This window comes from Pocillopora verrucosa, chromosome 14 (genome assembly GCF_036669915.1).
Source record: "Pocillopora verrucosa isolate sample1 chromosome 14, ASM3666991v2, whole genome shotgun sequence".
In the NCBI taxonomy this organism is placed as follows: domain Eukaryota; kingdom Metazoa; phylum Cnidaria; class Anthozoa; order Scleractinia; family Pocilloporidae; genus Pocillopora; species Pocillopora verrucosa.
The window spans coordinates 22,154,506-22,169,292 of record NC_089325.1 but is presented as its reverse complement, the minus strand read 5'-3'; the positions used below and the strand labels follow the sequence as shown (position 1 = coordinate 22,169,292).

At 39.3% G+C, this 14,787-nt stretch overlaps 1 protein-coding gene and 1 pseudogene across 1 annotated transcript in view; one reads left to right on the top strand and one right to left on the bottom strand.

The window, feature by feature from the left end:
- Window positions 1-7,445, top strand: part of LOC131797512 (allene oxide synthase-lipoxygenase protein-like) — a 10,891-nt gene extending 3,446 nt beyond the window's left edge. The window contains exons 4-12 of the mRNA XM_066161925.1: window positions 330-757; window positions 1,495-1,683; window positions 2,398-2,876; window positions 2,969-3,235; window positions 3,539-4,032; window positions 4,319-4,561; window positions 5,087-5,376; window positions 5,981-6,419; window positions 6,889-7,445. Of these exons, the coding sequence (XP_066018022.1) occupies window positions 330-757; window positions 1,495-1,683; window positions 2,398-2,876; window positions 2,969-3,235; window positions 3,539-4,032; window positions 4,319-4,561; window positions 5,087-5,376; window positions 5,981-6,419; window positions 6,889-7,068 (3,009 nt within the window). The 3' untranslated portion in view covers window positions 7,069-7,445. The remainder of the gene's footprint in view (window positions 1-329; window positions 758-1,494; window positions 1,684-2,397; window positions 2,877-2,968; window positions 3,236-3,538; window positions 4,033-4,318; window positions 4,562-5,086; window positions 5,377-5,980; window positions 6,420-6,888) is intronic.
- Window positions 7,446-8,747: 1,302 nt separating this feature from the next.
- On the bottom strand, window positions 8,748-9,638 carry LOC131795853 (E3 ubiquitin-protein ligase TRIM33-like; annotated as a pseudogene).
- Between the last annotated feature and the right edge of the window lie 5,149 nt (window positions 9,639-14,787).

The following is a 14,787-nucleotide window of genomic DNA, read 5'->3' as shown; positions in this document are numbered from 1 at the left end:
ATAACTCGCTTGTAAATAGCCTGGTTTTCATAACATAAAACCAACGGAAGGACTGTGGACTGTGCTTTTCCGACGGAAATTGTTCCATCACATAAAAATCCTTATGTTTCTATTGACGCCGCAAAATTTTCTGTTTCAGTTACTGATTTCGAGAAATCTGCTCCATTAACTTCAAGTAGTAGTCAGTTGCGTCCTTTTCCTATGCCACACCTTTTTTGCCTGTCCCTCCCCTCTGTCCAGTAGAATAACTGCACAAGCACATTTGTATCTCAGATTTAAACCAATTTTAGCGAGCTGAATTCCTTTTGTTGTGCTGTTTCTTTGGATAGCCTCTTGCTCCACCTGGTTTTTTCTCCCAAAGCAAAATCGCATACGATACCACCAGACTGAAGTTACTCTTCGGCACGAAGGTGTTAATCAAGGGACAGCGGGGCACACATCCCATTGGAGTTGGAGCCGAGGGAATCGCAACTATTGTCTCTAATCCAAAGATTCCACCGTGCGAGTTTTTCACACCGGGACGTTCTTACCCAGTCTGCCTCCGTCATTCGACCATACAGTCCGTGGATGACATATTGATTGACTTCTGTGGCGGGTCCATAAGATTTGCCGGAAGTGATGATATGGAAAGTCCTTGCGATATTGTTATGGGGACTGGAGAGACAACACCGTTGTGGAGCGCTCAGGCCATTTTTGATGCAGTGAAAGCCAAGATTTCAAAAGATTTGAAAACTTATTTGCTGATAGGACCTGACCAGTAAGTGAATTGTTGGGCCATTTAAACACTGATTGTGAGGCGGAGGGCTAGTGTTTTCACCTCATTCATTTATTTACTTGCTTTACTATCTGCTATTACATTCGTTTAGGGGACAAAGAACCCTAGTTTTCTTTGCCTCTTATATTTGGCTTTTTTACCGAGTTAACAGATACTCTCAACTGGTATACAAGAGGCACCAGTGGATCCGCGTTGAAGTCTGAATAATTTTTGTTCGCTCGATTTCCAGCTTAATATTTACCGAAAGATTATAAATATCTTGCAATAATTTTATTACTTGCATTGAAGTTTAGAGTAGTTTTTACTGACTTTTGTAAAACCAAAATAATCACAATGAGGACTCAAAGTTAAAACAGGTAAACTACCAGTAGCGCGGAAAAACGCAGGCGACTAAGCTATGATTGCTTTCGTTTGTCGTCTGATTTGTAAATCAGAGATTACTTTCTTCTCTCAATTGAAAATTGCTCTCTACGTGAGGATCATTTCGTTACATTCAAAGAAACGATAAAATAACGGACATCTTATAAGATGAACTTAACTTGTTTAGCTCTACAATCACACAGAAGTATAAACCAAATCAAATCACACGTGATATGTTGTTTAGCGAAGTGTTAAAAACTTGTAGAAAGGGTTAAAAAAAAAGTCTTAAAAAATATTTTACTTTATTCTAGAATTATGAGAATGTATTTACCATCTTGGATTTACCTTGTCTTAAACAGCCTAAAAGCCAACATTGGGGGCTTGCGCCAGAAGCCTGAATCGTTTTACGACCAGCGTTACTACTCTGAGGCGATTTTCGAATTCAAAGCGTTCGATGGTGTTAAGCGTTACGTCAGATTCCGTATGATGCCCGCTGATGGGCGGCCAGAAACAGGCTTATTGTCTGAGGAAGTCCAGCAGCATCCATGGTGAGGAGTAGAAACATATGAAAATCCTAGCCTGCTTATCTTTGAATCCAATTTTGATAGAATATCTCAAACTGCAACCTTCATTTGTATCTTCCTGAGCTTCCATTAGTATCTCTTGCCTCGTTTAACCGTAGGAAAAGAAATGCATTCGTTTGATTCGTACAGTACTTCCCCATCTTCAAAGTATTGCTTATTGCTATTGGTGGGTGTGGATGGAGACAAGAAAGCATTAGGATAGTATTTTTGGATCCTCATTGTAAACAGATCCCACAAAACTTTTTCGCATATCAGAGTTAGGTCCGCGTCCCAAGTTTTATACTGATACAAACTGACAACTGGAGATACGTGTTAGCCAGAGTTATTTAGAATTCAATATAAGCTATGCTATTATCTTATTCACGTTCTCTTGTTGCCTTCGAAATGAAGGAGGAATGGGAGATCACCCGTTTAGACGAGGTGACAATTAATTCAATGTGATAACTACCTTTATATCACTATAGGCAAAACCGAGGTTTATGGCGCGAAAAGTCCAGCTTGTCTTTCTCTCACCAATATTTGAGTGAAGTTGAATTTTATTTTGGGCTAAAAGATTCCATTCAGTGTATTTCCTGCAAATGAAATAACCTAAATTAAAAACAGGATGTAAGTTTTCAAAGTCCGGAATGAACAAACTCTGGTCCAAAAAAGTCAATTGGATATTTTATCTCCTTACAGGATAAATGAAAGGTCACCCGATGAGACCTTACCAATGGACTATCTCAAGCGTGAGTACAGAGAGAGAATTTCCAAGGGACCACTCGACTATAAACTACAGCTGCAACTTCATGAACCTAAGGAAGGTGATGTGCCATGGATACTTCATGTTGGGAGGGAATGGGACGAGGAAACGCACCCGTGGTTAGATTTGGCTGACATCAAAGGGACGTCATTACTGTCTCCAACCGCAACGGAACGCCTGAAGTTTATATATCTAAACCTTCCAGCGTCAATTGGTCTTTTGCCGGCCGTATCTGTTGATGATCCTAATGTTGTTCTTCACATTCGTAACGAAGTGTACCTCTGGTCTCAGAAGCTACGGAAAAACAGATCAAATAAGCTTGTCCCAGAGCACCTCGCGTCCTATCTTATCCGTGTGGAAACTGGATCTCAGTCTGGAGCAGGGACGGACGCCTCCATTTCTATTTCGTTGACAGGTGAAGTTACATTTAATATACATGACTTTTTTTTCTTTTTTTGCTTTACACACTAGCCATTTATTTTCTTTTATTTTTCTTTTCCTCTGCAGGTACTAAAGGAAAGACAGATCGTATGAAGTTGGATAACTGGGGCAATGACTTTGAGAGAGGAGACGTTGACGAGTATATGGTAGAAGCGATGGATGTTGGCAAAGTTCTAATGGTGCATCTTCATAACGACCAAGGTGGCTGGTGGTACAAAAATGCTGATTGGTTTGTCAACAAAATCGCGGTGATAAGTTCCTCTCAGGATGAGCCATTTGAGTTTCCATGTTATCGCTGGGTGCTATCGGATTTGGTAGTATTTGAAGGGAGAGGTAATCTGAAACAAGAGAATAGAAACTGTTTACATCTTCTTGTCCGAAAGCATTGTCCCATGTTTGACCATAAAATTCAAAACTAAAGAAAAGACAAAATGTATTTCTTTTTTCTCGAGCTATAAGCATGCAGAATAAAACGATAAATTCTCTACAGTTTTTAGCATGTTCATTTTGGCCTCAAATAACATCGGAAGCGAGAGAGGATGCCAACCAACAACATTTTTCATCACTTCTAACTACTATGATTGTAAGCCGATGAGGTAACAGCTGTAACAGGTCTCTTTGAACCTTTATTTGCAGCTATTCTTCCATTTAAAGAGCAGCCAGATGCCCTCAAAAGTCAGAGAACTCTTGAAGTGAGAAATCGCCAGGAGCTTTACAAGTGGGGAAATAAGGAAGAGTACAAGTATCTTCCTGGGTATCTTCAAGCTGAGACACACGCCGATATCCCAAGAGATTCACAGTTTTCCGACGAGGCCAGGGGTACCTTAGAGGATAACCAGCGCAAAGCGGCTGTCGACCTCGGTCTTACCTATCTGACTTCTCTTTTCGATAGCTGGGATAATTTTGATGATTTTGAGAAGATCCTTCACAGAGCATGTGATGGTAGCGTACCAAAGATCGTCGAGAATGACCGATGGAAGACCGACAAGGCATTCGGGTCAATGTTCTTAAACGGCGTTAATCCCAACGTTATCCGACGTTGCGAGAAGTTACCGAGTAATTTTCCAGTCACTGAAGAAATGGTGAAGACACTTTTGGATCGTGGAAAGACACTGCAAGAAGAGATGGAGGTACTTCTCTTAAATTGTCCGGAAAAATCTTTATGATAAGTAAGTATTTCACCTGTACGATATGGAAACAATCTTTTTCCTGGATGGAAAGTTATCGTATTCCGTTGCAATTCACTGAAGAAGCTTTTCTAAAATGTATTATCTCAAAATAAAATCTGAATCCTCGAAAGTCATCAAACCAGTGGAAATGTAAACTGAATCAAATATTATAAGATGGAACAGAGATTTATTTTTTCCACCCTCCTAACAATCATTATTTCACACATTGTTTTCTTGTTTTTATAAGGCAGGTCATGTGTACATTGTTGATTACAAGGTGCTTGAAGGAATTCCTGAAAAAAAGGGAAATCACTCGGCCCAACCTTTAGGGCTGCTTTATGTCGATAAATCAGGTGACTTGGTGCCCATCGCCATTCAGTTACTACAGCAACCAGGTGACACCAATCCAATATGGACTCCAAGTGATTTACAATATGATTGGCTGTTGGCAAAGATGTGGCTTCGTTACGCTGACAATACGATTCAGCAGGTATTTCGAAGATCTCAGTACCTCATTACTGAATTATTCTTGTTCATCAATCATTTCTGACCTGTAAGAATAGCTGATTTTTTTTCATTGGGAAAAATCTGACTTTCCTCCAAAGAGGGATGACTTTGATATGGCTTTTCATGACGGTTTTTGGTCTGGTGAAGAAAATAAATAAATAAACACTGAAAAGGGTAGGTTCTGAAATAAGATCCTAGGAAATTCGAAGAGTCAATTAAATATTTAGACTAAATATTTCAGGTTTGTCGTTTGCTCCATCAAAGCCAGACATTACTTCGATGATTGATAAAAAAAAAAGATGCGTCGTCTCAATAGCAGTATAGGTTACCTGAATAAATTGTAATTAAACCTTAACAAGAAATGAACTTCAAGGGGTTAAGTCATTTGATTAGATTAGCGAACCTCTATCTTGTCAAATTGACGGAATGACAGAAACCATGAATACTACAAAATACTTGTCTGATCATCTGCTAGGTTTAGAGGTGACCTTTTTCTCCCACTTTACAGAGACTAACTCATCTTCTCGAAACCCACTTGGTAATGGAAGCCTTTGCAGTGGCAGTCTGGCGCCAGTTACCCTCAATTCATCCTGTATTTCAACTCTTATTCCCACACCTTCGCTCCGTGATGGCGATCAACAAGCTTATCAAAGATTCTGCTTTAGCAGAGAATGAACCTTCCAAACAATTGCTGAAGAAAAGTTACCACACGTTCAAGATGAGCATGCTTTCCCCACCCAAGGCGCTTAAAGAGAGAGGTTTGGATGATCCAGATAAATTGCCCAAGTTTTTTTACAGGTGAGTATCCCACTGACCCATAAATGAACTGACTAAGTTTACGAGAGCAATAACTGACATGTAGTCAGGACTTATGGGTTTAACATATTTTGTTAGGTATGAAGCTCCGTAAAGGAGTTAGGTTATCAAGATTTGAGACATTCCATGCGACCTAAGGGAGAAAAAAGAACTGAGACTCGGTGAAATTTAATAAATTTGGTATCTAATTAAATGCATTATTTTTTAGATTTTGATATGTGGGACGCTGAGATATTTCATAGGTTAATCCCAACTTTGAAGTGGAATCAGCTGAGATCCTCTTCGTTTAGTTAAACGCACTGATAGCAGTTTGTGCCGTCAAATATCGTGTCGACAAAGGAACCGCTGGAGAGTTGTAAATTTGTTGTAAAAGTGTTAGAATCTCTTTTCTAGGGGAGTGTACTTTACACTAGTTGATACACAACTTTTAGTCATTACTTTCGTGATGTTTTTGGCTTTGACATTCATATTAGAGAAAAGAGTTATTTGTAGGTGGTGATTGCTTGACTTAGATTTGTTGGAGATTTGCATAATGTGACGAGCCATTTGTTTCCCGATAAAAGGTATTAAAAATTCTGTTTTCTAGGGATGATGCGCTCCTTTTATGGTCAGCCCTCACAACTTTCGTCAGAGACATCATCACCCTTTACTACAAGTCAGATGATGATATTAATAAGGACGTGGAGCTTCAAGCATGGATTAAAGATTTACATGACAACGGCCTCCCTGTGAGAGAGGGTGACGAGGACCATGAGGTTCCAAGTGCCTTGCAAACACGTGACCAACTTATCGACCTACTCACAAGCGTGGTCTTCACGTGCTCGTGTCAGCATGCAGCGGTAAACTTTGGTCTTTTGGATGTGTCAGGCTTTATTCCCTTCACTCCCTCCGTGATGCGTAAGCCACCTCCTACTAAGAAAAACCAGACGTCTCTAAAGACCATTCTTGACACACTGCCAAGCAAGAGTGAGTCCCTTAAACAAGTAGAGTTACTTTACGTGTTGACGCGATATGCCGAGGATGAGGTAAGCTTTATACAAGAATTGCCTCATGAATTTTAGCCTGTATCTTAGTCTATTAGACTATTTAGTACGACTACCGCTAAAAAAATGTAGATAATTCGGTCAAGACTCCAGTTTAAAAACCTAGCTGTCGTAAGTGAAATGGCTTCTCTATTACTTGGGTTTTGCAAAGGTCCTCGAATGTGATAAGGTTCCCTTCCTGTCTTTCCTGCGTCTTTTTCAATGTGCATTAAAACTTTCCATTCCAGAACAACTAACAGAATCAACAGTGTGTGTTCCCAAAATAACTAGCCGTTTTCAATAGAATTAGCATTTGAAAAGATACAGAGAACTCTTTTCTGTTTCGGAACCAATGATTGTTCCCCCTTGCAAGAGGTTCCATTGTGTCGAATTCACAAAGGTAAAAACATCAACGTGTTGAAGTGCAAATTTTCTTCAAGTTTACTAAGGAAAACATCTTTTCCTACCACAGCGTTTTATTGGCGACATTACACACAGCCTTTTGACCGGTGACGAGGAAGATGCTGCAATGAGTCGCTTTCAGACCGTTTTACAAGAGATCTCGGATTCCATCAAGGCCCGCAATGAGTCGTTGGAATTGCCTTACACCTTTCTGTTGCCCGAACGAATTCCCGATAGTATTGGCGTCTAAGGCGCTGACAGTATTTGAGGATTTTTTTCAAAAATATCACACAGCGATTTTTGTGTGTTGTTCTGCACGTGCGTCGTGCTGCAGAATGTTTGCCTTTTTCGTAATGCACACCTTAAAACCATAACTTAGCTCTCGTTAAATGTGGAGAGGGTTTGTAGCTGTAAAACAATATCTTTGGTATGGCAGAGAGAATCAGCTTATTATTCGTTCAATTTTGTAGTGTAGTTCTGTGCGTGATCTCAGAATAGAAGTTGTTTTGTAAAACTAAAACAGTCACATTTTGTAAGGTTCCTCTTTTGAGAGGAGCGTCAGAAGCAGTAGTTGTCTTCTATTACAATCGTCATGTCCTAGTCATCCATCATTCAAATTTTTCAGTATTTGAGGATTTTTTTTCAAAAATATCACACAGCGATTTTTGTGTGCTGTTCTGCACGTGTGTAGTTAGATCGAAATATAAAATTGAAAACTTTGTACCTGTTGTTTGTTGTTATCATTAAGTTTCCCCTCTAGGTAAAGTAAGTTTGATTGCTCGGCCTCTTAAACTCTATTTAGAAAATCCACGACCTCTCCAGGAGTCTTCATACAACCTAGTTCCGACTCTATCTGGAGGGTGGTTGTTAATCATAGACGACGCTCGCTGTTTATTTGGGTGATCTAAAGGAAGTCGAAAACAGAAGCACGGCATTTAATTATTTTTACAAAAATGAGACCTATGAAATGAAAGGTAAATGCGTGGGTAGGAAATGAAGTGACAAAGTGGTAAATTCTCATAATGCTTGCACTTTAGTTTGACATTCTCCTTCGTTTTGGATGCATTTGGCTTTACATAAACTTGATAACTAACCTTTTCAAGAACAAAAATTGCTTCTGTGTGAAAATTTGCAATGTTGTTTGAATCATTTGATGACACATTTTACTTAGGGAAATCAACAGGATCATTGACATTTGCAAAATTTGTTTTTACATTCTATTTGAACTGTATATTATTTCCTTGTTCTGGCACGCTGTTCAGCTTTTGCATTTCTTTTCCTTTCCTGCGGTGATCATATTTCAGATTTCTGGGATCGAAAATGATCCATTTTCATTTCCTCTCTGTAAGGGCAAAAATAACAATGCAAGGTTAGGGAAAAAATGAATGAGATCAAATGCATAGAAAAGTAAGTGACTGAGGAGTTAGATTTCAAGCAAAGTATCCGAGTGCAATATACATCATTCGAGAAGGCTAAGGAAAGGGGAAAACCTCTCTTCTTATCTTGCCATCCATGGAATTCTCAGGCGTGTGAAGATAACCCCGTGCGATATCTCCTGTAAATCAGCAACTTTGGTAATGAAAGCTTCAACTTAATTGCTGCACACTAATTAGTTTGGTTCCCGCATTGCGCCGAATTTAAACTCGGAAGTCTCTGACTTTCTCCCTCTCTCCCTAGGTTTCTTCACCTTCCCAGGTTCCCACTGATTATGAGAACGATTGTGCTGGATTTAAAACGAGTTATCCCAGTTAAACGCTGGTATTCTTGCTGTTTTTACTGTGAAGTACTGCCTATTCCAGTCTAAAAAAATAAATGCGACTAGCAAGTCTATGATTTGTTGAAAACCCATCCTTTTTCGTACGGGAAACACAACAAACTGAAGTATTTTTGGTAAACTTGAAATGACACATGATAACGGTTTACTGTTGTTCAAAGAAACTTCATCTTTAAGTGAGCCGCGAGTAAATGAACATTTCCTATTTTTGCTGCGTAATTCCTTTGTTGGGTAACTTCAATTTCTGCCAGCTTAGTTTGTAAAGCCGTTTCATGTTCCTTCGCAACTCGAATAATGTCTTGCACAGTTTTCGTAACATTCTCTTCAGCGGCGCAGATTTCTTTTCGCTTTTGGTCATCAGTTCAGTTTGCTTCGATATCTTTGACTCCACTTCCTTAACTCTGGCAAAGACTTGCGTCGTTTGCATCTTTTGTTCTTCGGCAGCCCTCCTGTAAGTCTACTAAAGTATTTCGATTATGACTCACTATACTGCACCTGTGGCAAATACAAACGCTACAGTCTTGACAATAATAATCAAGCGGTTCATTCTCATGATATTTCTTTGCACACATGGCGGGTCTGTGCATCAACTCCTCCACATCTTGTGCTTGCAAATTATCGATCAAAGCATTGCGATGACCTCTTGTGGCCTTCAGGCGTTGATGAGCATCAAAACAATCCTTGCAAAGAAAGGTCTGGCAAACAAAGCAGTAGCAAGTTGCCGTGTTGTTTTCTTCACAACTGCTGCATCTCTGAGCCTCTTCGCCGTCATTTCTCAGAGCGAGGAGATCTACCAATCGGTTGAGATGAAAAGATGTAGGAAGGTTGCCAAACGTGTCTCCTTCAGGGATCTGAAAGCAAGCCTGACAAAGTGAACATTTGATCGTCGTTTCTAACTTTCTTTTTGCATATCCTGCGTGTTTGTCGATACACCGCAGACAGAAAGAGTGTAGACATGGCAGTGTCTTGGGATCTTTGACTGTTTCTAGACACAGTGGACACTCGGCTTCCTTCTTGAGACTTGTAAAGAGCTGTTGAACATCCATGTCTAGCTAAATAAGTTGAAAGCTGGGTGCAGTTGACACATCACATCGCTAATCATGCATAAAACAAGACCTGGGGGATGGATCAATCGTCTAATGAGTCCTCACCTTCTCCACCCTATTCAGATATACAAGTGTAGCCTTTGAAGTGTTAAATGTGTTACTTATTTTGTTTCTAGGGGCAGAGTGATAAGTGCAGAGCAAGATATCGACTGACCAATGATATGTTATCCCATTTCACGATCACAGGTCTCGACATGTTGCCTTTTTCCACGCAAGAGTAAAATTGAACCATTGAGCTACACCATTCAACACATGATGGTCAGTTGGTGGTCTAATGAACCATTCATTTTTTTCCTTTAGCCCCTTATGACGGGTTCATCAGTTCCCGAACCGAAATATTAGGAAAACATACATTTTAAAGTTGATCTCAAGTTTATATTTCATTTTTTGTCTTCACCTCTTCTCCCCGCCGTGAGGGGAGAAAATGAATAGATAAATAGATGAATGAAAAAAGAAAGCTCAACAGTTTCCACTTATAGTCATATGGTACATGAACTGATTACTGAGGTGGAGTAAAGCCATAGAGGGCTGGAAATGCAACACCCCAGGTTCAAAATTGAATAAATCAGGATATTCATTCTTAAAAATGAACTCAAATGCTTCATTAGAATCAATTGACACTGAATAACATTGATGTGCAAAATTTCAATAACGCTACTGATAATAATAATAACAGAAATCATTCAAACTGCTCTAAAATGGTGCATCACTTCTAAAGACTTTAACACGAACGATAACATCAACAATAGCATGCTAGTTCATCATCAATTGTAGTAAATTTCTTTTCCAAAAAGTCTTTTCCAAAAAGTCTCTACGTAATGGTTACGTACCAATCGATTCTATCCTATTGAGCTTCCAGCCAAGCACTTGCCCACTTTGGGCTGGAAATGATTTTCTTCAACTCGATCAATAAACCGCTTTAAGGACCATACTTCGACTGCTGATATTTCTTATGTCTAGCAAGTAAAAAGACGCTGATTGATATCAGCGGGCCCATAATGTGACATGTATACTGGTCAGCGGTTTTTTTGGAGCAACAGCTGTCACTGACATATCAATGTGGATGTCCGCCATAACAACAATGCACTGCAGGAGTTAAACGATTGCATTAAAGGTTTATTACATTTAGGACTAAATGTTATTACATTTAGGGCTTTATTACATTTAGGACTTTATTACATTTAGGACCAAATGTTATTACATTTAGGACTTTATTACATTCAGGACAGTTATTACATTTAGGACTTCAACAGGGGATTACGAAGGAACATAACAAATTAAATTTTCTCTTTTTTTCAGAAAAAAAAAACATGTTAGAGATGATATCCAAACATGATGCCATAAATTACGAGTTTGTTCATCTTATTTATGAATCAATTTTTTTTATAGTTTGCTCACCAAATTTTAAGATCCGCACGTGTTGCGGACCTACTTTGCCCCGATTACGGGGCAAACTTTGACAACAGGAAGAAATCCGATACATGGCTAACACGCCGGCATAGGTCTGAAGAACGAATCAACAAATCAACAATCAACAAACCCCTATATGCTCAGATGGTAGATCATTCAAACGTGAAGTAGAATTCTAGAAGTTGGATCCATGCGAAGATATTCCAACACTTACTGTTGGACAAAGCACGGTCGGAACACGGAAAGACGGAAAGGTCACCTCAAGTAGTAGGTGTAAACACGATGTAACTTCGGTGTAAGGGATACTTATGATGGCACTGTAAACTTTTCTAAAAATCGGTCTCTTTACCGTGAATCCTGTTTTTCAAGTTTTTCAGTTTTCAAAATTTTGAACATTCGCAATTTCCCTACTTTGCTTAACTCATACCACGAAAGTACGTCGGGAAAAAGTAAAGATTTGATCGTTATGATTGTTACTAAATGTGAGAAATTTTATATTGTTCTGAGGAGGTGATACAGCCGTTCACAACAGGGCATGGATAACCCTGATAAGCTCATTATAATTTTTTTTTAGTTTTTAATACCATTGTTATCATTATCATTAAGTATTATTTTTGTATTTATCATTATCGTTTCATCACTACTTTTTTGTAAAAAACGAATAAAACTTATAGACAAAAGGGGAATGTAGACACCTGCTTTACCCACTAAAGGGGTGGGGGGAGGGGGCATACTTAGTTCCTCAGTTCACCCACAAGGGTGGAGACTCTTGATGTCTGTTAGAGACTTCATTCCTTTAGAGGTGTAGAACAAGGGGAAACGATGTATAATCCTAACTTTTAAAATCCACGATTCCAGGGCTATAGAAGCGTGTAGCCTTACGAAAGTATATGTGACATTTCCATCAGTGTTCATGAGGCGAGAAGTGCACGTCCAAGTAATCTTAGACTCACCTTCTTGGACAAGTCAATCCTCCAAGTGAATCTCTCATCAGCCCAATGAAAAAAGATTTGAAGTAAGTGCCTTGCGTGGAACTCTGAATGTATGATGGGCGCTGATCTTTTTGACTCACGCCACAGACTTCGCCGAAAAGCAGGGACTGCTGTCATCTATCGTTTCAGTAAAACGTCTTATTAACAACAGCGTAAAGCAGTACTTCTTGCAGCTCCGTTGGTTCTGCCCAATGCGATACTTTTTATAGTTTTCTCCAGTCAGACAATTTTTTTAGTAACAATTCTGTAACTCGATTTATCACTCTTTTTACAGTACGATAAATTGGTGAATGTGATCTAAATAAGGTGACACGAGAGAAAAACATTAAGAGCTTACACATTGTAAGCGTGGATATTTACAAAAGAATACTTTTTGGGGGAATGGGGGTCGGGATATTTAATTGCAAATAGGCCTGTGGGTGATTATAAGAGCTAGCACACTGAAATAGGAGGTTTTTAACAACATACGTATCACCCTTAAATCTAATAGAAAGAGGTATAAAAGAAGAAAGGAGGGGTAAAAGGAAAGGAGGAGGGGTAAGATGGAAGGGGGAAGAGATTAAAGGGAACTGGGGAAGGGTAAGAGGGAAGTGGGAAGGGATTAAATTAACATGGTAGAGTTGGTGATTAAGAGTAGGTTTCTCTCATTGAATGTGGCTAGCTTCTTTGATTTTAAGTTGAAAAGTTGTGGAAGCGTGATCTAGGGTGTTAAAACATTCATCAGGACAAAGAATGCGACATTGCGGAGAATTGTGTAGATGTCTTAAAATGTGAGAGGTCCTGTCCTAAGCAACTGTTTTGTATTTTCCTCAATTTACAAATTGTGGGAAATTTTGGCACTGATAAATTAAAATGTGAGGCGAACATTTCGTCCGTCCTAGAGTGGGTCAACCTTAGATTCTGAAGAGGTCAACTCAAACGAGAAACGTGATTCCATTCCACCTATATGCATCGAAATTCGTAACGAAAACTCTTCTCAGCTTGATAACTTATTTCAAATCTATGTGTCGCAGAGCAGATGCCTTGGATTCGTAGCCGTTCTTTGTAGTGGAGTAACTGGAACCTCCGAGGTAAGTAAAGCTATCATTTTTGATGCTCAACACTAAGACCCTTATTTCATTCCATGAAAATTGTGCACACTTTTTGCCATAAGTCGGAGCCTGGGAATGAAGAGCATTGAGAAACTGGAACGGTAAATCCGCCTGCGTATGCGAAAAATTTTTTCATTTCTTGACGCTGTTCCTTTTCTTACAACGCTTCGCACTTGTATTGTCGTGCTGTCGCCGAACGAATTTCACCTTGCCTAACTCCTTGCTTGTGTTATGGAATATATCAAGCCTTTTTCTGATGGCACAAGCAAGCTAGACAACGGGCGAATTGTTCCGTCTAATTTATCTGCAGTCGGCTCATTAAGCCACTCAAAATATCTGAATTAACTGAGTGCGACAAAGCATCGGATGAGAAGATAAGGAGACTTAAGAACAAGTATCTGTAAGAATCAAACATCTTGGGAAATAAAAATTTTCAACCCCCTTCAAATTTTGCATGCAGTTAAGCGCTCAAGGGGTGCACAAAAAATTCCCTTGTTAAAGGTCGCAGCACTCTTGTTGCCATGGTAACAACGGCTGCTTGTTTGAGGCCTGGGGCCTCATTTTCATACAAAAACGTCGCAAAAAAAGATTGAAATGTTTATTTCTCTGTCTCAAGCTAAATACAAGATTACAAATTGGCACTTCTACCATACACATCTCGGTACAGTTTCGGTCATTTTTGTTGTCGGGTAAAACAGGGAAAACGTTTATCTGAATTTCTCCAAAAGTACACCGATTCTGGAACTGAAACTACCCACCTAGCTGGTTATAATATTCTGGTTTTTAAATATGTAAAAATCTCTGCGGGCCTGCCTCTACTTTTTTTAGGGGCAGTTCGCGAAAAAAACTCAAAATCATAAAATCATTTTGCATAATTTGGCGATGTTTACATCTAATGTTCTCAACAACAAACGTTTCAGACAAATGAAACGTGCGAGGCTTTGAAAGAATGTTATCTTATGAGCAATATCCCGAGGAGAAATCTCGCCTCTGGTTGTCATCTTTTAAAAAAATTGATTAACCTTCATGGAGGACAACGCAGCGTAACTACAAACATATACCTCAAATCGTGTGCATATCATCCAGATTCCGAGTGCTGCACCTTCTTTCATAGGAATTCGAGCAATCCGAAATCCTCTGAAGATACACTGTTATACTTGCATGTCACTGGAAACATGTTGAAGTCGGCTGATCTACACGAAACTATCCTCACACAGGTCATTTGTCATAAACATGTACGTTATCACGATGGCGTGTCGCTGTATTTCTCTATGAAGTTTCCATCGGTCGCTCCAAAGAAGACGAGAAATGGAAATTTTTCATATATGTCAGCAGAGTTCTGCTTTCTGAAGTAAAAACAACCAAAAAAAAAAAAAGAGTTCCTGTGTAATTTTGTAAGCACTTTCTATAGCATTCTATTGTCAAGGGAAATAAATCTCAAGGCTCAGAGCCAATATAACGTTTTGAGCACGCTAAAGACTCCCTGAAAAAAGCTAAATTTTCGGAAATTGATTGTGATGAAATCCCTGTTCTGCTTCCTGTACTGCCGGGATACTGAGTAGTTCAAAATCTCCACTTTGTGATGATTCTCGCGCG